The sequence below is a fragment of the Rattus norvegicus genome, chromosome 4 (genome assembly GCF_036323735.1).
Source record: "Rattus norvegicus strain BN/NHsdMcwi chromosome 4, GRCr8, whole genome shotgun sequence".
Lineage (NCBI taxonomy): Eukaryota > Metazoa > Chordata > Mammalia > Rodentia > Muridae > Rattus > Rattus norvegicus.
In genome coordinates this window covers 161,401,580-161,421,036 of record NC_086022.1, presented here as the reverse complement: position 1 = coordinate 161,421,036, position 19,457 = coordinate 161,401,580, and the positions used below count along the sequence as shown (strand labels likewise).

The window sequence follows — 19,457 nt, the reverse complement described above, 5'->3', positions numbered from 1 at the left end:
GATGCCCTCTTCTGACCTCTCCAGGCACACATGTTGGTACACAGACATATATGTAAGCAAAATACACATAACTTTTTAAAAATAAATTATTAAAGTTGACTATCATACAAATCTCTCTCTCTCTCTCTCTCTCTCTCTCTCTCTCTCTAACACACACACACACACACACACACACACACACACACACACACACACACCACCTAGTACAGACAGGTTCTTCCCTGCGTCTTGAGGTGCTAGCGGGCTGCCTCAACGCAGATTTGAGTGGGAAAACCTGGCAGGATAGATGCCATATTGAAGTTGTGTTTATGCTACTCGCCTGGCTCCAGTAAACATTATCATTTTCCATTCCTCTCTCTGTGTAGCATGGACAGATAACACCAGTCTGTTTGCTTCAGTGTTACCCAGGCTGTGGCAGCTCACAGTCTTTGGTTGCTAAATCCTCCTTGGTATTTATCCCTGTTAACATTTCCATGGTCGAGCCATCAGGTGGGTGGTCCTTAGGAAGCCAGCTTGCTGGGACAATGTCCCCTGAACTGGAAAGAACCTGTACCTGGAGTAAATACTCATGTGACTCAACTGAGCTGGTGATGCTTTTCCCATACAGAGGCCCTAAAGTTTTTTAAGAATCAGCTGTCCCCTTATGAACAAAGCGAAATCCTGGGCTACTCGGAGCTGTGGTTCCTAGGGCTTGATGCCAAGAAGCTCAACGTGGTTCCGGAGAAGTTCAGCAAGACAAGCTTTGATGACGAGCACGGTTCCTATGTCAAGGTGCTGGGTTACAGGAACTCCGAGAGACTGGGTTACAGGAATGACATGGGGATTTGGGGAAAGAAGGAAAACAGAGAGGGGATATGTTACAGTAGTACTTTGTGCTGACACACTATGGGGTAGGTTTCCCAAAGGATTCTAATGGGTCCTAAACGATATGCTGTTATTTAAAAAAAAATAACAGGAAAATATGTGGTTTATTGTACACACGCTCCCTTATTGGAATGCTAGGGCAACAGGTTTATATTCGTATGTAGGCTTTTCATGATAACCCTGGACCCACTAAGAAAGGAATAAGACGTCACTCAAATGTTACCTTTCTCACTCTCTTTCATGAAAACCCCATCGGTGGACTCTCTTCCTATTTTATTGAATAAGTCTTTTTCACATGAGAAGCAAAACAAAAAACAAAACAAAACAAAAACCAGCCTCTTTTGTTATTGTGGACTGAGTGCATAATACTCCATTTTGTTTTTAGATGTTGAATGTAAGAGTTCCTCTTCCATTTCTCTTATTTTTCTTCTGGGCTCCAAGGGGCAAAGCCTTCTCCCGCCTGAACACAGGATCGGGGCAGTGGTCCCTACTCTTGATAATGTGTGAAGGTGACATCCCATCTGACACACTGCGGCTGTCTAACTTATGTAACTTGCTCTTAGAATATAGTCTCTGATGGCTTCTTAGAAGCAGTGCATTTTCTTAACGGCACGCAAGCCCTGCTTCTCGAGCTACTGTGCACACAAGTCAACTGGGGATCTTGTTAAAGTCCAGGTTCTTACCCAGCAAGACATGATGGATAAGGGATTTCACAACTATAGGTGGTACCCAAGCCATCAGCCAGAACACGCTTAGAGAAATTGTCATGTAGTTTCTGGTACAGACTCCACGAAACGCCAGGTTCTCAACAACTTTATGAATTCTTTCAGAAGTCTGATGAAAGCATGGGTCCTCACTTCCCACCACCAGCCCCAAAGTAATCTGCACATACACAAAGGTACAGGGATTAATGGGTCCTGGCTTACACATCATCGATCCAAGTACATCGATTTCCCATACATCATCACCCACTTCTTCCTAGATCTTTCCAGCTCCCTATGAGGGAAGCAGCCATGACCTTAAGAGAATGCACTAGCCCTCGGTCAAGTCTTAGAGGGTTTGTTTTTTGATGTGGCAGTTGGGAGGGGGTTATTAATGGGTGCTCTTATAAGCTCCAGCCTGCACCTTTATTTCATTTTATACACAAACACATCAAGCACACAATCAAATACCCAAATAAGCCACACAGCTACAATCTTATATTTATTCTTCTAACATTTGATATTTATATAACTTACTCATTGCTCCTCTGTCACAAACTTGGACATCTTTTAGACTCTGCAAATATATGGAGAACAATCGATCGCCCACAAGTAGACTATGGTTATTCGGGTGACTACAATTATTGTCACAGTGGACATGGAAGCATTCATGAATCAAATAACCAGCGCATGGAGCAGATAAAGGAAAGTTAGGATAATACATACACACGTCTGTAAATTCTACTCCATTTCATCACAGACGTTTACCAGTAAATGAGCCCCTTTCCATATTGGTGAAACTGTACATGCTTAAATTCGTGGTGTTGATCCCTTCTCTATGAACAGAACCACCACCATATCCATTCACATAGCATATCATAAAGTCTATGGGAGCGCTCATCCTTTGTCCTTCCAGACTCATAAGCTCGACACTAGAAATCAGAGATTCACACAGCTGGAGGACCTCAGACACCATCTATTCCTCATCCACTCCTTTTATGGATTAGAGCACTTTATCTCTTAGAGTGAAAGAGTGGCTTGTCTGAAGCCACTGAGCTCAAGTCTTCAACCAACAACTTCATCTGGCTTTGACTGAATGCCTGCTCTCTGCTTTCCTATAAAGACTTAGAGGATGATTCTGTCTGTGTAAAGATACTTTTATTCTTAGCTAAAAAAGACCCAAGTTCTGTACTACTTTCTCTGGACAGAATTATATCTATAGAAAAGGAGAAGATGTCTGGCCAAGAAATGGCAAAGCAGAGAGTAAGTTTCCTCATATATACTTAAGGCAGAGCAATGGTCAGAGTGGAGCTAACCTTTTTTTCTGCTGTAGGTCTGATTCACACAGAAATACACGTTTCCCCCAAAGAGCACCCCATGTTCCTTACCCTATGAGACATAGATTCAGCCTTATGGGACTTTTCCTGGTACCATATGTGTGGTCTGGGATCCTAACCATTTATGAAGTGAGGACTTCAGAGGAGTTCAGAATCACTCTCCTCCCAAGAGTAGGCTAGGATCTGGGTGGCAGGATCTAGGGGCCCTGGGGTAAAGTGAATCCAAGAGCTCATCGTTCTCTCCCTCACTGCTGGCCTGACGTCTGTAGGTCCTGCATGACCACATTGCCTACCGATACGAGGTTCTGGATATGATCGGGAAAGGGTCCTTTGGACAGGTGGCCAAGTGCTTGGATCACAAAAACAATGAGTTGGTGGCCCTGAAAATCATAAGGAACAAAAAGAGGTGTGACTTGATAGGCAACCCAGGACCTGGGAATTGGACTCTGTGACTCTAGCTCTCTCCAAATCCAACTCTCTGCCACTGCTTTCTCAAATCTCTCTGGCTTCTCTTGTTTCTCTCTCTGCCTGTCTGATATCATGAAGGGGTATGAAGAAGCAAGAGTGGAGCTTGGGATGTACTCTGACTTCCTAGATATTCATGGGACCCCGGGGTGGGATTCAGGTGTCGGCGACATTGTGACATCAGCTGTGCCTTTTCTGTCCTCATGGCCCACCACCTTGGTCGCTCCCCAATCGCCTCAGATTTCACCATCAGGCTCTGGTGGAGCTGAAGATCCTGGAGGCCCTCAGAAGAAAGGACAAAGACAACACCCACAACGTAGTCCACATGAAGGACTTCTTCTACTTCCGGAATCACCTCTGTATCACCTTTGAACTCCTGGGGTCAGATGCTTTTTCTTTGTTATATTATAGATGGTTCTGTAAGTGACAGAAGAGAAACTCTGAGGTCAGAACACAAGGTTTTTCTGGATGTGGTACTTGATGACTGCAGTGGACATAGATGCCATTCAGAAAGGAGGATGAGACATCTCATCCCATGACTCCGTAAAGCCTGTCACCCGCTCCCTTATATGCATCTGTTGGGCTTCCCAGATGCTGAGTATTGGAGTACGTGGCATTGCATAGCCTTTGCCCTCAAGATCGAAATGGAAACATACTGTCCCCATGTCCTGGTTTTCCAGTCTTACAGAGTAGAGATTAGAACACAGAACCACAGGCAACTGGCTACTTAGACTGCACAAAGGGCTCTGCTTTGAGTAAATACAAGAACAATTTATTTTAATGTAAGAAAGCAGGACCCTGATTTATGTAGATTGGCAGCGAATGACCGAGTATGCTGAACAGAGCCCTCTATGGTCGTGTGTTCCTGGGTCATTCAGTTAGTAGCTTGATGTTTTCTTGACACTGTTAAGGCAACCTGCTCCATTCAATAGGGAAGTGGATATACCGGTCACCTTCTCAATGTGCAAATGTAGTTTACTCTCCAGTATGCACACATGAGTTATCTTTTTGTGTGTGTGTGCTAAAATAAATAGGACAGACTGCCTCTCTTACCCAATTATCACAGTTCCCAGGAAGGATGTCACGGTACTCAAAAGAGCTATGAGAAACCCATCTAAGTTGAGGAAGTTGCTGAGAGCCAAAGGCCATAGTGTCTAGAGTCAGCTTTCCTATCTGTATTGTACCACCAAGAATGAATGGTTTCTTAAATGTCACCCCAGACAGATATCCTCAGAAATGAAAGAGGGGAAGGAAGTGGTCAGGTATTGACACATGTTCTTTTCTTTCTGTCCCCATCCTGAAGGCTGCACAGAAAACAAAACTCACCAGCTCACAAACATGTGTTTCTTTTTAAAATGCTTATCGACCATTTGAGACTTGTGAGTCAGCAGATTTCATGCAATACAGTGTGGCTTGATGGAACATTGCAGACTTCTGTTCCTATAGAGAACCAGGAGGATGTTGTGGAGAGGGGCAGCTTTCATTCTTGCAAGAGCACAGTGAAGGGGCCAAGTAGCCACACTTAACTTTGGTAGAGTGGGGGCTCCCTGGTTTGCCTGAGCCTCTGTTGGTCATTCCCATCTTCCACACACGTCATAACACTGAAATACTTGGCAAAGCCTGCAGGCTGGGGCAGGAGTGACCACTTTGTGGAGGGCTCCCTGAGTCATATCCAAGAGCTGGAGAAACAATGGCTGTGTGTGCAGCTTTACCTCCTGGCTTGCAATTTGTTTGATATTAGAAGGAAGCCAAATGACATGGATTATACATGTGCCCACGCTGAGTAGGATGTCTTGACAGCCATCTACACCACTCGTTCTCTTTCTCTTTTCCCCTAGAATCAACCTGTATGAGTTGATGAAGAATAACAGCTTTCAAGGCTTCAGTCTGTCCATAGTTCGGCGCTTCACCCTTTCTGTTTTGAAATGCTTACAAATGCTTTATGTAGAGAAAATCATCCACTGTGACCTCAAGCCGGTGAGTAAAAACACTCCCCACCCGGCAGGGCTGGCTGCCACCAGTGTTTTCCAGGGTGGATGCTAGGCAATGTTCGTTAATAGGTGGAGATGCAGTGAGGACCAAGGTTTAGATACTGGGGTCATAAAGAGGGAAGTGACATATTGAGGTACTTAGGAGCAGGAAGACTTGAGAGCTTTCCTACAGAAGTGGGGGTGTGGCTGGTGTCTTGAACATCCAGACACACTGCAGGAAGTCCTGGGAGTCTAGACTTACTCTGATGGTACTTCCAATGATCAGTTATGGCAGCCTTTAGCAGCGCTCTTGTTAGTTGGGTGTGGTGGTAGGTCAGGAGTTCAAAAGTCATCCTCATCTAGACAGGAGAGTTCAAGGCCAGCCTGGGATACATGACTCCCTGCCTTACGTTCCACTTCACCCAATATTTATTACTGTATAATTAATGAAAGAACTGGAGCCCACTCTCTAATTGTGCCTCCATAAATAACGCTAATAAAATCTTATTGGAAAAAGTCATACATAGTCATATGGGAAAGACCCATTGTGACATCCCTATTGAAATCATACTTTGCATATTCAAAACTGGTGGACTCCTGGGCATGGCACACAAACAGGCAGATGTCCTCCAGTCAACTCTCATCCTTGCTGGCATTGTATACATAGTTCTGTAGCTGTACTGGTTGTTTCATTTAGTAATTGCTTCTTTGGGTTTTGCTTTGTTGTTTTGTTTTGTTTTTGAGCCAGGGTTTCATATGACTCACAATAGCCTCAAGTACCATATCTAAATGAGGCTGGCCTTGAACTCCCGATCCTCTTATTTCTACTTGTTCAAGTGCTGGAACTACCAGCACTCGCCACTGTGCCTGGCTAGGAATTGCTTCTTAGATCTCCACCACCCACTGGACTACAATTTCTTCCCCAGAACAGGGACCACTTCTTCTCCTCATTATGTCCCCAGGACATAGCACAGAACCTGATACCAGAACTAGAAGGCAGCAAATGACTATGAAATGAATCATGACTGTCAATTCAGAGAAGTAGCTTGGAACAAGGTATAAAGGGCTGGTACAAAAACCAGCCTAATGCACAAATAGGCAACAATTTCTAATTTGTCCTTACTCTCTTCTCTTCATCCCTAAATGTGCCTAATTTCTTCTTGAAAACTGTAAGTCTTGGAATTACATTTTTGTGATAAAAGATTTGCAAGATAGAGAGATGCTGTCATGACCGGAGTCTCATAGAGAAATGGAAATTGACTTATTTACCACGCCGAGTTCTAAATCCTCAGTTTTCCAGCTCCAAAAGGTCCCATAATACCTATGGTCTTCTGATTTAGGGGACTGAATTCACAAGGTTTTCATCAGCCAAATTATCAAGTAACAGATTTCTTTGAGACATGAGTTAAACACAGACCAGAAAGGCATTTTGTGACTCTGTATTAAAAAGCAGGGTATTGTTCCTGTGCCTTTAATGTTTATGGTGCACAAGTCCTGAGTGCTCATAGCATCTCTCCTTTCTAAAAGAACACTCTCCCAGTGAGAGTGGAGAGGGTGCAGCTGTGTCTGACAGCCTTCCATTGCTGTGACAAAATACTTACGAAATCAGCCTCCAAGGAGGGGAAAGAAAGGTCTGCTTTGACTGATGGCTTCAACCCAAGGTTGGTTGGCACCATTGTCTTTTGGAATTGTGGCAAAGCAGAATACTGTGAGAGAGGATGCTTGGAGACTGAACCTATTCATTCCATGGTGGCCAAGAAGGAAGAGAATTAGGGGAAACTGCTAGCTCTCAAAATTCCCTTCACTGTCAGCCCCCGCCCTGTTCACCATGGGCTAACCTCCTCCAATTAGACCTTACCTCCTAAAGTTCCCTCTGCCTCCCTGAAGATGCAGGCCAGCAACTAGGTTTCCAGCACACAAGTTGGTGGGGATATGTGAGATCCAAGGCATAGCCTAGGGCCATCCACAACCAGAGTTGAAGCCTCCACTGGGCTAGAGACACATAAGAAATTCTTGTTCCTTTAAGGTTTCCGATGCCTATCCTCCCTGGGTTAACAGAGATTTGGAAAAATACTTTGTTTGAAGTGCTAGAGGTTTCAGATTGGCTTTGCTGTGCCTTTGTACCTGTTAAGAGCTCCATAGGCAACCTTCTGAAAGGTTGAGACACAGCTAGGACATTATTCTTTTAGCCTTTGCAAGCACACTGCCACACTGAGGCAAGAGCCCAGAGCTCTGCCTTGACCATGACTTGATTAAACACTTGGCACTCCCAAACTCAGTCAGTCGGTCAGTCGGTCTGTCTGTCTGTCTGTCTGTCTATCTATCTATCTATCTATCTATCTATCTATCTATCTATCTGCCTTCTTTCTTCCTTCCTTCCTTCCTCCCTCCCTCCCTCCCTCTCTCTCTCTCTCTCTCTCTCTCTCTCTCTCTCTCTCTTTCTTTCTTTCTCTCTACTGATATCTATTTACTTATCCACTTATGGGTTCTATGCCATCATAAGAGAGTGTTAGCAATAGTATTTCTTATAAGCATTACCATATTCAGCCAACAGCATTTGTAAGGTCTGGTGCAAGCTAAGCATAGGACCAGGTACTAAGGAGCACATATACAAACCCACAATCCTCAGGAGTTGGTTTTTACCCAACCAATGGGGAAGAGAAACAATATACACAAATGAAGGACTTGCAAACCAGTAAACACTGGGTCAAAATCAGATACAGAAAGCAAGTCAAGGGTTGGGGATTTAGCTCAGCGGTAGAGCGCTTGCCTAGCAAGCATAAGGCCCTGGGTTCGGTCCCCAGCTCCGAAAAAAAAAAAAAAAGAAAGAAAAAAAAAAAAGAAAGCAAGTCAATGGGAGGTCCCAAGAGAGGAAGGACAAGGGGATGGATGTGAAGAAATTGTGGGAAGAGGACTTCTGAGGTGGCTACATTTGAACAAGGCCATCCACATCCAGGAGTGACACAGAGGTAAGGAGAAGGCCCAGGCAAGGTTAATTTAAATAAACTCTAATAAAATAACTTAAACATACTTCTTCTTTCCAGGAAAATATTGTGCTGTACCACCGGGGCCAAGTCACTGTTAAAGTTATTGACTTTGGGTCAAGCTGCTATGAACACCAGAAAGGTAGGCCCTTTGTCAGACCTCCCTGTCTGAGTTCTGCTGTTATAACTTCTCTCTCTTGGCACACCAGGCTACCTGGGTGCTAACCTGGGCTCAGCCATCACTTCTGAGCCAGCATACTTCTGAGCCAGATGCCTCATGTCTGCGAGAGTTTCATCTTTAAAAGGAGAGGGTTGTAGCCAAAAATCGTACGGACTCTGCACTTCTCATAGTCTGAAGAGATGGAATGACCCTTGAGCACTGGGTCCCCAGACTGACTAGGAGTCCTTAGAATCAATCACTCCAGGGCTCTGTAGCATTATATAGTTCCCAGGTGCAGCTCAGGTGTTTGCAATTTAGAAAACAATCACTCTACAGTTTAGATTTCACTGCCCTTGATTCATCTTCTGGACCTGGTACTTTTTTTTTTCCAAGTTAGAACCTAGAAAGGAACCCTGAAGCATATTCACAACCAACTTTCACTGAACTTAACTTGATTGATCATCTGCCTCTTTGCCTTTTACAAGTCTGATTTCTAGAATATGTCCCAGCTATATGTCATTTATTAGTCTAGGAACAAAAACCCCCCAAAAACTAAATTAGTTACGGCAGAAGCACGTGCAGAGGCTTTGCGCTGCTTTCTCTCCCTCTCCCCCACAGTTTATACATACATCCAAAGCCGGTTCTACCGATCCCCCGAGGTGATTCTGGGCCACCCCTATAACATGGCCATTGATATGTGGAGCCTGGGCTGTATCATGGCTGAGCTGTACACCGGATACCCACTGTTCCCTGGGGAGAACGAGGTGGAGCAGCTGGCTTGCATCATGGAGGTGAGGGAAGAGCTGGCCACCAGCATGGCTGACTTCCTGGGATAACATCCATCCTCAGACTCCGGGGTTTCATCAGACCCAGCAGGGGCCGTGCCACGCACATGCCTCCACTTCTGAAAATAGTTGTGAAATGGTGTAGTTCTTGCATTTTGCTGAGCCAACAGCTAACTTTTCATCATGGTTTAAATAGTTGCCCATGATGCTCTTTTTCTCACTGTAAATATTGATGTTTTAAAATAAAACTGTGATGATAGTCTTTCAAATACACCGACATCATGATGATGACAATGATGACACTGAAACCAGTGTGATCTGTTCCCCCCATCCATCATGACGATGATGACTGAAACTCAGGGGGCTGTGTTCTTTTTAAACAACTGCACCCTTTGCTTTGTTCTTCTTTTTCCTTGAAAAGGCAGATAGGTAAAGTAGCTGAAATGGTAGTTATGATGGAATTAACGCAGGCCTTGGTGTTAGTAAACCAGGGTTCCAGCCTTGGGTATATCTTTACGGCATACCACGTTGTTTGCTATTGAAAATGAGGGTCAGGGTGGCTGTTGCTAAGGCTGAACCATCCCTACTTCCAGCACCTGGGAGACTGGGGTACGTATGCTGTGCCCCCTAGGAACTCTGAAAGGCTGCAGAACTGGAGGGCAGGGGTATGCCAAGCCTATGCCTGCCAACCAGGGGTGAGGGTGAGCTGGCTTTGTCTTATACAATGTAAGTTTCAGAGGAAATAGTGACCAGTCAGGGCTAGATTTTCTCTCCAATAATGTTCTTTTCTCTTCCAAGGATTTGATGCTTATTTCCTCTTCCCTCCCCCACCCCAACCCAGTGCTCCATGCTGAGAGAGGCCATTCCTCATGCTCTGTGGTCTGCATGGACTGACAGGGATCTGGACGCTTCCACAGTGTCTTACCTGTGTAGCATGGGCAGTGTTCATTCTTAGGATACTGAGGCAGCCTGGAATAGGCATCGTAAAACCTAGTCTCTGGGTCTGACCTGCCACTTAACGCTGTTACTTAAATCTCTTGGTCCTTATATGTAAAAAGACAAAATCCGGCCAAAGTCGCGCCTAGATCTTGACAGGCTTTGAATTTGTGACTCCGCAATAGTGACACAGCCACCTGTACTTGTTGAAGGTGCTGGGCCTGCCACCTACCCACCTCATCCAGACAGCCACCAGAAGACAGATATTCTTCGGTAAGTCCCATGGTCTTATTCGCTTTGTCCAATTGGGTCCAGTGATGTGTCACTGGCCTTGAAGATACCTGCCATACCCTAGGTAGGCAGGCAGGCAGGCAGACAGGCAGACAGACAGGCAGACAGACAGACAGAATTTTCTTTCTTCTGGCCCTATAACAAAGGGTAGTGAGGAACTGGAGAGATGGTATGTGGTTCCCTTAGTGTGACAGATGGTGTCTCACAATGGGAAGGGGGCTCAATTGTATAATACCCAAGAACACGGAAGAGCCTGTTCCTCAGATCTGTCAGCTAGTACAGCAACCATGAAAGACCAAAACCATAGTCTCTTCTAGAGGTGCTCCCCATATAACTCGGCCTCTCTTGCTTTGTACTATGCAGGGAAATCAGGGCAGAAACGTCTGGCATAGTGGGAATTTCTACTGTGATAATTCACCAATAATGGTTGTTGTTGCTGTTATTATTATTATTATTATTATTATTATTATTAGTAGTAGTAGTAGTAGTAGTAATATGTTTGCATATGCAGGGGTGGGGTGTATGTGTGTGTGGGTTCATGTATGCACAGGGATGCCAGAGTTCAGTATCATCAGGTACTATTGTTGCAACAATATTCCTAGGGTGGTGTGAACAAATGTCTGCTCACCCCAGATGGGGAACTTATGACAGACTGAAGTACGGATAGCAACGAAGTCCAGTTGGTGATCCAATCCATTTTACTGGGGTGACCTACAGGGCTATGCATGTCCTGGTTATAGAGTAGGAAGGACATGGCCACATCACCAAAGGCCAAGCACAGCTGAGAGCTTGTGAAAACTGCAAAGCTGGAGCTCACTGCACAAGATGCTGGCAGATCAACAGGTTGGAGAGTGTCTCTTTCTGGCAGCCCAAGTGGTCTGGGCCTCTTCTAGGTAGCTTTGCTGATTTCTGCTTCTTCCTGGCAAGAAAGACATTTATCTCTAGGCAGTACTTACAGATCACATATATATATATGTATGTATATGTATATATGTATGTATATGTATATGTATGTATATGTATATGTATGTATATGTATATGTATGTATATGTATATGTATGTATATGTACATATGTATGTATATGTATGTATATGTATATATGTATGTATATGTACATATGTATGTATATATGTATGTATAGTACATATGTATGTATATGTATATATGTATGTATATGTACATATGTATGTACATATGTATGTATATATGTATGTATATGTACATATGTATGTATATGTATATATGTATGTATATGTACATATGTATGTACATATGTATGTATATATGTATGTATATGTACATATGTATGTATATGTATATATGTATGTATATGTACATATGTATGTACATATGTATGTATATATGTATGTATATATGTATGTATATATGTATATGTATATATGTATGTATATGTATATATGTATGTATATGTATATATGTATGTATATGTATATATGTATGTATATGTACATATGTATGTACATATGTATGTATATATGTATGTATATGTATATATGTATATGTACATATGTATGTATATATGTATGTATATATGTATGTATATGTATATATGTATGTATATGTACATATGTATGTACATATGTATGTATATGTACATATGCATGTATATATGTATATGTATATATGTATGTATATGTACATATGTATGTATATATGTATGTATATGTATATATGTATGTATATATGTATATGTACATATGTATATATGTATGTATATGTATATATGTATGTATATGTATATATGTATGTATATGTATGTATATATATTGGGGGGGAGAAGCAATCTGTTTTAGGGACTTCCTGAAGCTTCTGAGTGGCCTTTGCTTTAGGTTGGCATACTTCATTCCACTTCTGGACACCCCAAGTCTTAAGGAGCTTCCTTCTGAGATGGAGGTTCATCTCGGAGGGCATTGCTCACAATGGGTATAGTCTTCCACTACTCTCCACCTTAACTTGAGAGACACCTCTCTCAGTGAAGCCAGTGCCTACATTTTGGCTATACTAGTTGGCCAGCCAGCTCCTGGTCTCCTGTTTCCATTCCCCAGCGCTGGAGTTACAGGTGCTGCCCATATCTGTCTTTCACATGGCCGGAGAGCTGAACTTAGGTTTGCAAGCACATTACAAACTCAGCCTCTGAGGGTTATCCAGGTAAAGGGAAGGCAGACAAGAAGGAGCAGAGACTTCACAGACAAGGGCATTGCTAACCAGCCACAATTGTCAAGCTAGCTGACAGACTTATACCAGCTATGCAATCTGGACCGTCTTAGTCCTTCCTGATTCTTGACTGAACAGCCTCAAAAAAAAAAAAACAAAACAAACAAACAAAAAAAAACACCCAGAAAGAAAGGAAAAGAAGGTTGGGGATTTGGCTCAGTGGTAGAGCGCTTGCCTAGCAAGCGCAAGGCCCTGGGTTCGGTCCCCAGCTCTGAAAAAAAGAAAAATAAAGAAAAAAAAAAGAAAGAAAAAGAAGAGACAAATCATATATCACTCTTAACCTTCTCCATCCATAGGTGAGTTAAGATTATTCCAAAAGAGAGCCACTAAGACAAAATTGTTTCAGTCCTGCTCGTCCTCTCTGCACCATTCAGTAACAAGCCATGGCTTCTGACTTCCTGAACCCTCCCTCATGTTAGCATGGATTCTTCATGATCTAGAGACTGAAAATCAAAGGGCCAGAAAGCAGAAGTACTCCATTAAGACTGGCATGCCATTCCAGGTTTTCAGTCTCTCAAGTGTCACCTCATATTCCTGGCTAGACATGTGAAGCCCTTATCTTTGGGCAGGGCAGTGTCCTTGTTTCCTGAGCACAGCACTCCCGCACTTACCTTCCCTCCAAACACTAGAGAACTGATTCTGTGAGCTTTGAAGAATTTGATAGAGGAATAGTGGGGACCAGAGGGCACTCCATTTTGCTAGACTATCCCACCAGGGAAGAGTCACATCCTAAACCTTTAAGACATGTCATGAGACAGCATGGGGGATTAAGGGTGGGAGAACACAGCATCCTCATCAAAAGACACCAGAGAGGGCTGGTGTTCTATGGTCATTGTCATGCCTAGGTCTTGGGTATAGGCTTTCACAGCAACAACCCAGATCTTGGTTTTCTTGACGTTACAGGGAGCAGCATTCACTCCATAGTTACCCAACTTTAGGGTCATCTGGGTACTCAACCAAAATGCTGATTCCTATGATTCTCCTCTATAACCCATGGATCTCGTGTTTCTAATGGCAGCTCTTTGTGACTCTTGTGGATAGGATGACTGTGGAAAACACTTTTTCACTTCTATTTTTGACTCTACTCCCTAGTTTGGGTTTTCAGCAGTTTCCCAAGTCCCAGCTCCTTTGGGTTACACTTTTACTCACCAGGAAAGGGATGCTGTGAAAAGTGCTCCAGGTAGCTCTCCAGGAGATGGAGGAGAAGGGTTAGATAGGAACTGGGACCAGAGGAGAGAAAACACACACACACACACACACACACACACACACACACACACACACACACACACACACACACACAAAAGAACTGGACGAGGAAAACAATTGCATAATGATGCTAAGTTACATATAGGGATACGTGCTTGGTTCCTCCTGTTGTTTTTGTTCTTGTTGTTGTTTTGTTTAAAGCAACGTGGGGAGAAGAGTACTACAGGTGCTACCTCTATCAGGAAACAGGAGTGGTGTGGGTTTCTAGGCCCTAACAACTCTGTTCCGTTCATTACCCTGTAAACACAAGGACATCCATGTCCACAAATTCCCATACACACATTTCTGAAAGTCTGTTTTCTAGGAATTTAGTCAGAGCAGATATTTTGGAGGCTCTAAAAATTACATTAGTTCCAAAATGAACAGAACAGAACAGAGTTGGGCATGGGGTCTACACCTTTAATCCCAGCACTCAGGAGGCAGAGGCGGGTGGATGTCAGTGAGTTCAAGGACAGTGTGGTCTTTGAGTTCCAGACCTGCCAGGGCCACACAGTGAAACCAGGGAGGGGGGAATAACAGAACATTATTTGGCCTCCACGATGCCCGTCATACAAAAAGCACTGAGCTTTGAGAACACAGTGAAGTGCACAGAGTGCGTAGATATTCATCTTGCCCGAACGCTTTACAAGGTGTAAATCAAAGTGGCCGGCTCTTCTGAACATCATGCAAGAGTCTCAGTGTGGAGTTGAATGGTTTCTCCTTCAAAAGATCTCACAAGACGTCCTCAGGCGGTCTTTAGAACCATCTGGACTTCTCACTTTTGGCAAAGGTCTTACTCAACAGAAAGAGCTGAAGAAAGGCCATTCCCAGCCAGGTCTTCTAAGCCCAAACACTTCACTTATTGACAAAACTTGGGTGCAACCCTGAAGAATCAAGGGAGCTCATTAGCGTCTGGGGTTTGTAAAGAAAGCTCATTTACTAAGATGCCCTGCTTTGTTCTGCCCTGTGAACGACCTCATTTTTATTTTATTGGGCTAGTGAGGATTAAGTAAAGGCATAGACAACCCAGGAAGATGACATCCTCCTACTGAGAGGTGGATCCTTTGGGCATGTGAAATTTATTTTTATCATTAGCATCTCTAATATCATTTAACATTGGTCAGTAGCAAGGGATTCCAACTATTGGCTTGACAGGACAGCGTGTGGTGGGGAGGAGACCCAGAACACACAGGTTAGTAGGACAAGCTGTATTTGGCATTGGCTGTGATCACTGTGGACTATTTCAGTCTGCCTGAGGCTGTGATGTGTTTGGATGGACGGGTGGAGAAGGGTGGGATGGGGCAGGCACATCAGACGGGACAGAAGAGTGGCAGAGAGGCCTTCAGGAAGCAGCAGGGTTGAGTGGACAGTTAGGAAGGGATTGGTGAATATTTATGCCCAGAACTAAATATGGAATGCTGTTTCTCTGAAGATTCCAAAGGTCTTCCCAAAAATATAACCAACAACAGAGGGGAAAAAAGATACCCGAATTCCAAGGACCTCCCGATGGTGGTGAAAACCTATGACTCCAGCTTCCTGGACTTTCTCAGAAGGTGTTTGGTGTGAGTTTGTTGGGGTGTCTTTGCTTGTGGGTTTCCTAACTTTTAAGTACCATGCTTTCCTATGTGCTTGCTGGGTGAGAGTCAAGGCTGGGAGGGAGGTGGCTGTGAGGATCCATCAGGACACCGTCCTCATGGTAAAGCATTGAAGTATTCAAGTCATGCATAGATTGTTACCTTCTTAATCTCAAGCTGCCCGACAGATTGTAGGTTCTAATGTCTAATACTTCATGAACTATTCAGCCAGCTCTTCAGTGGGCCTAATGTACTGTATGAAAGCCACGCAGTACACACAGGCTCCAAGACATTTTTGCTTAGCCCTGGATTTGGTGTCCAGACCTCCACAATACTGGGCAGTTAGGGTGAGGGGAGCCATAGACTATTAAACACAGCTGTTTACAGTCAGTATGCATGCTTAGAATCTCATGAACCCTAGTTCTGTACTTCAGTCGCATCCTCATGAACAGGGAGTGGCCATGATGCCTGTACCCCTGTTCTGGTTCTATAGTGATTGGAAAGCATGGCTACGGCCCGTGTCTGCTGAGTCTAAGCAGACTGGCCATGTGCTTTCTCTCTGGGCCTGTTTTCTTTGCTCTAAAGTGAGGTGTTACTAAGGTGCCTTCAGCCCCGCCAGTTCTATGGCTTTTACTGTTTTCAGGACAGTGAGCTTTTATAATCTCTCACTCTCCTGGGGGGACAGAATGACGTCAGCAAAGCACTCTGGGCAGTCACACATTCTAGAACTCAAGCAGCCACCCAGAGGGTGATCAGGGTTAATAGAAGAACCTGCCCACTGACTTCAGGTGGAGTCCTGCTATTTTTCCCCAGACTCTGGCTGAGACTAAAGAATGAATGTCTCTTTTAAAAAATGACAAAAACCAACACTGAGACTGGGTTTGGGGGAGGGGTTATCCAGAACCTCATTGATTCTGAACACAGTTCAGGAGCAAAACAGGTTTTCATTCATTCATTCATTCATTCATTCATTTTCATTCACTGATTCAACTCATACAATTACTCAACTCATACACTGACAGGGCCTTTACCCCAACCTGAAATCTCCAAGCAGCAACGTTTTGGAATGACAGGCTAGAGATGGGTTCTGAGCCAGAGCCTACAGGGTTAGATGGAGCAGGTCAAGCCCCACATGTCAGTCTTACAGGCTAACTGCAGGAGTTCAGGAGAGGGGAGACATTGCTCCGCAGTTGCTGCGATAACCGAGTGTGTGTCACTGATGACTTGAATGAGTCTAGACGGTTCACACTGCCTTCCTGTGGTTGGAAGCTCTTCCTCGGATGATGGACAAGAAATGGGAGTGCCCACTGTGAAAGGTGGCTAGACAACAAAACCATAGCGTAGGGTCAGTAAAGTGGCTTGCCAAGGTTTGGTGTTTTCCAGAGAGCATGGCTTTCTAGTGACTTAATAGTGACTTTAGTGATAGTTTTTGGATAGGTGAGAGGAGTCAGACCTAAAAGAAGGGTCAGTTTTACCCCATATAAGGCTAATGGGTAGAATTTAAGCTTGGGTGAAAGTTACCTGGAAATGAGCCATCCTTGGTACAATGAAATTGGACGAGAAAACACTTTGAAGATCAGAGGTTTTCAGCTAAGGGAGATGGCAAATGTCTACAAACCCAGCTCTTTGAGAGACTGAGGCAGGACAATTTCAACTTTGAGTTCAGCCTGGGCAAAGTAGAATGGAAAGTCCTAGGGTGTGGCTCAGTGGTCGAGCACTTTCTGAGAGTCCTTGAGGCCCTGCATTTGACATCCAGCATGGGGAAAGACAAGCAGAAAATTTCAAACTTGAGACCTCAGACTTGTGCTGGTGCCTAGTTCCTGAACTTACATTAGATATAGAGTGATTTATGTTGGAAGTTCTGTAAGATGCATTTTGTTATGACAGTAGAAATTTCCTCTGCTTACTTTTTTTTGTTGTTGTTGTTTTGTTTCATTGGATACAGGATTTCATGTAGTACAGGCTAGCCTCAAATTCACTACATACCCGAGGCCTTAAACACATGATTAGGGATTAGTCACTGTCATCATGCCATGCTCCCTAATGAATCAGATTTTCTATCATTTTCTTCCCCTTTGGAGGCCCAGACCCCAAAGTTTGAGAGCTAAAAGCATGCATCTCACTGTTTCTATCTTCTAAACTTTGCCAGTCTTAAATTCCATTAGCCAGGACTCTCAAAAGTACCACGTCGTAGTCTGTTGTGGTCCAGATTCTGATACTCAGGGTCCCACACATGCTAGGCAGGGTACACACTGAGCTACATCCCCATCCCTGAACAAGACTTCTTATAACAGAATTTCTAGGGATCCTAGACAATTTGGTATTGATATAGTACCTGGTTCATCGTGCAACTTTTCTTAGGAAAATACCGAGTTGTTTGCAGCCATTTTATAGCTGTCTTCATCCAAAATGAATGGAAAGGGCAAGCCAGCAGTAACCAACTTGTGTTGGGTTGTCTTGGTGTCCAGGTGGGAGCCTTCTCTGCGCATGACCCCTGACCAGGCCCTCAAGCATGCCTGGATTCACGAGCCGAGGAAATTCAAACCATGGCCCAGGCCTCAGATCCAAAGGAAGCCTGGTGTGAGTAGCTCCTCTGAGACAAGCAAGGACAAGACTGAAGAGCACCAGGCCAGCAAAGGCACAAAAGGTACAGCCTGTGGAGCCGGTGTGGATGACGGAGCTCCAACGTGTGTGCAGGCACGGGGTGACGCAACTCTGACGACACGGTCTTGAGCTCACTATTGCTTGTTTTTAAGTTTTAGATGAATTCCTCCTTTTGGTCTCTTGCCATTAGGATTTCCCACCTTTTGGATCCAATTCCCCTTCTCCTTCCTCTTTTGCATTATGCTTACCCCGTGTACCTTTTGTGTTCTTTAAAAGGGGATCTTAGTATCTGTGAGTGGGTGTGTCCACAGAGGCCAGAAGAGGGTGTCAGATCGTCCAGAGCTGAGTTAGAGCGGTTGTAATCTTGTCTGTCAGTACGGGAGTGGAGTTCTGGTCCTCTGGCAGAGTGACCTCTAGCACTCTGAGCCACCTCTCCGGCCTCCTTCCCATTATTGTGACGATAGAGTGGCACGAGGCAAAGTAGGTACAGTTCAGTAGACTCAAGTGGGATTAAATTCTGCTTCTGCAGTACTGGGTGTGGCTTTTGGGCAATCTACCAGCTTAAACACCTATGAAAGTGGGAACAGTGTTTGTTCTGTGGGGTTTAGGAAAGGACCAAATGGATTAGTGGTTACAACGTGCATGAAGTAATGCTGGTCGTGGAATGCTCAATTCCCCCAAACAAGGTAGTGCTTGGTGGTGTTATGACACACTGGCTAGCATTTGAAGAGTTACTCTTTGTCCCTTCCTTTCTTTGGCAGATGAGGCCACCAAAGAAACTACAGACAAGTTGAAAGATGAGCCTGAGAAGCACCCTGAGAGTTCGTGCAAACGGCAGAGCTCTATCCAGCACTTAGCCAACACAGTCCAGCTGCCTAATCTAGCAGAAGCTTCTGGAAAGCCAGAGGCTGTTGCTGGGTCAGAGACGTCCGAAGAACAACAATGCACCTCCTCCCCCAAGAGCACAAACATTTTACCACCCATCATGTGACCCTTGTGGAGGGCGTGTCCTGTCCCTCCAGCCCCACCATCGATTTGTATTAGAGAAGGCACTTTGTACAATACTTCACACTGCTTTTTTATTGCATAAAGGTTTGTAAGAAAAATCAAACTCTACTCACATGGTGAGTTGGCATGATTCCTCCAGAGGAGGTTGGCGGGGTTGGGAGACGGGGGTGAACTTAACCTGCTCACCTTGTGTGTGTGTGTGTGTGTGTGTGTGTGTGTGTGTGTGTGTGTGTGAATGCTACAATGCTACAGCCTCATTAATGGAACTCTAAATAAAAACCAGATCTTTTCTT

The 19,457-nt window shown here is 44.3% G+C and overlaps 1 protein-coding gene across 4 annotated transcripts in view; it reads left to right on the top strand.

Moving 5' to 3' along the window:
- Nucleotides 1-19,457, top strand: part of Dyrk4 (dual specificity tyrosine phosphorylation regulated kinase 4) — a 42,237-nt gene extending 22,780 nt beyond the window's left edge. Inside the window, exons 7-16 of one of the 4 annotated variants that reach the window (NM_001427230.1) lie at nucleotides 608-771; nucleotides 3,172-3,308; nucleotides 3,608-3,748; nucleotides 5,206-5,344; nucleotides 8,382-8,463; nucleotides 9,100-9,272; nucleotides 10,415-10,475; nucleotides 15,411-15,540; nucleotides 18,021-18,199; nucleotides 18,918-19,457. In NM_001427230.1, coding sequence (NP_001414159.1) covers nucleotides 608-771; nucleotides 3,172-3,308; nucleotides 3,608-3,748; nucleotides 5,206-5,344; nucleotides 8,382-8,463; nucleotides 9,100-9,272; nucleotides 10,415-10,475; nucleotides 15,411-15,540; nucleotides 18,021-18,199; nucleotides 18,918-19,147 — 1,436 coding nt within the window. In that variant the 3' untranslated portion in view covers nucleotides 19,148-19,457. Of the gene's footprint in view, nucleotides 1-607; nucleotides 772-3,171; nucleotides 3,309-3,607; nucleotides 3,749-5,205; nucleotides 5,345-8,381; nucleotides 8,464-9,099; nucleotides 9,273-10,387; nucleotides 10,476-15,410; nucleotides 15,541-18,020; nucleotides 18,200-18,917 lie in introns of those variants that run through there. The other 3 variants (XM_039108823.2, XM_039108824.2, XR_005503903.2) reach the window with 3 other exon arrangements.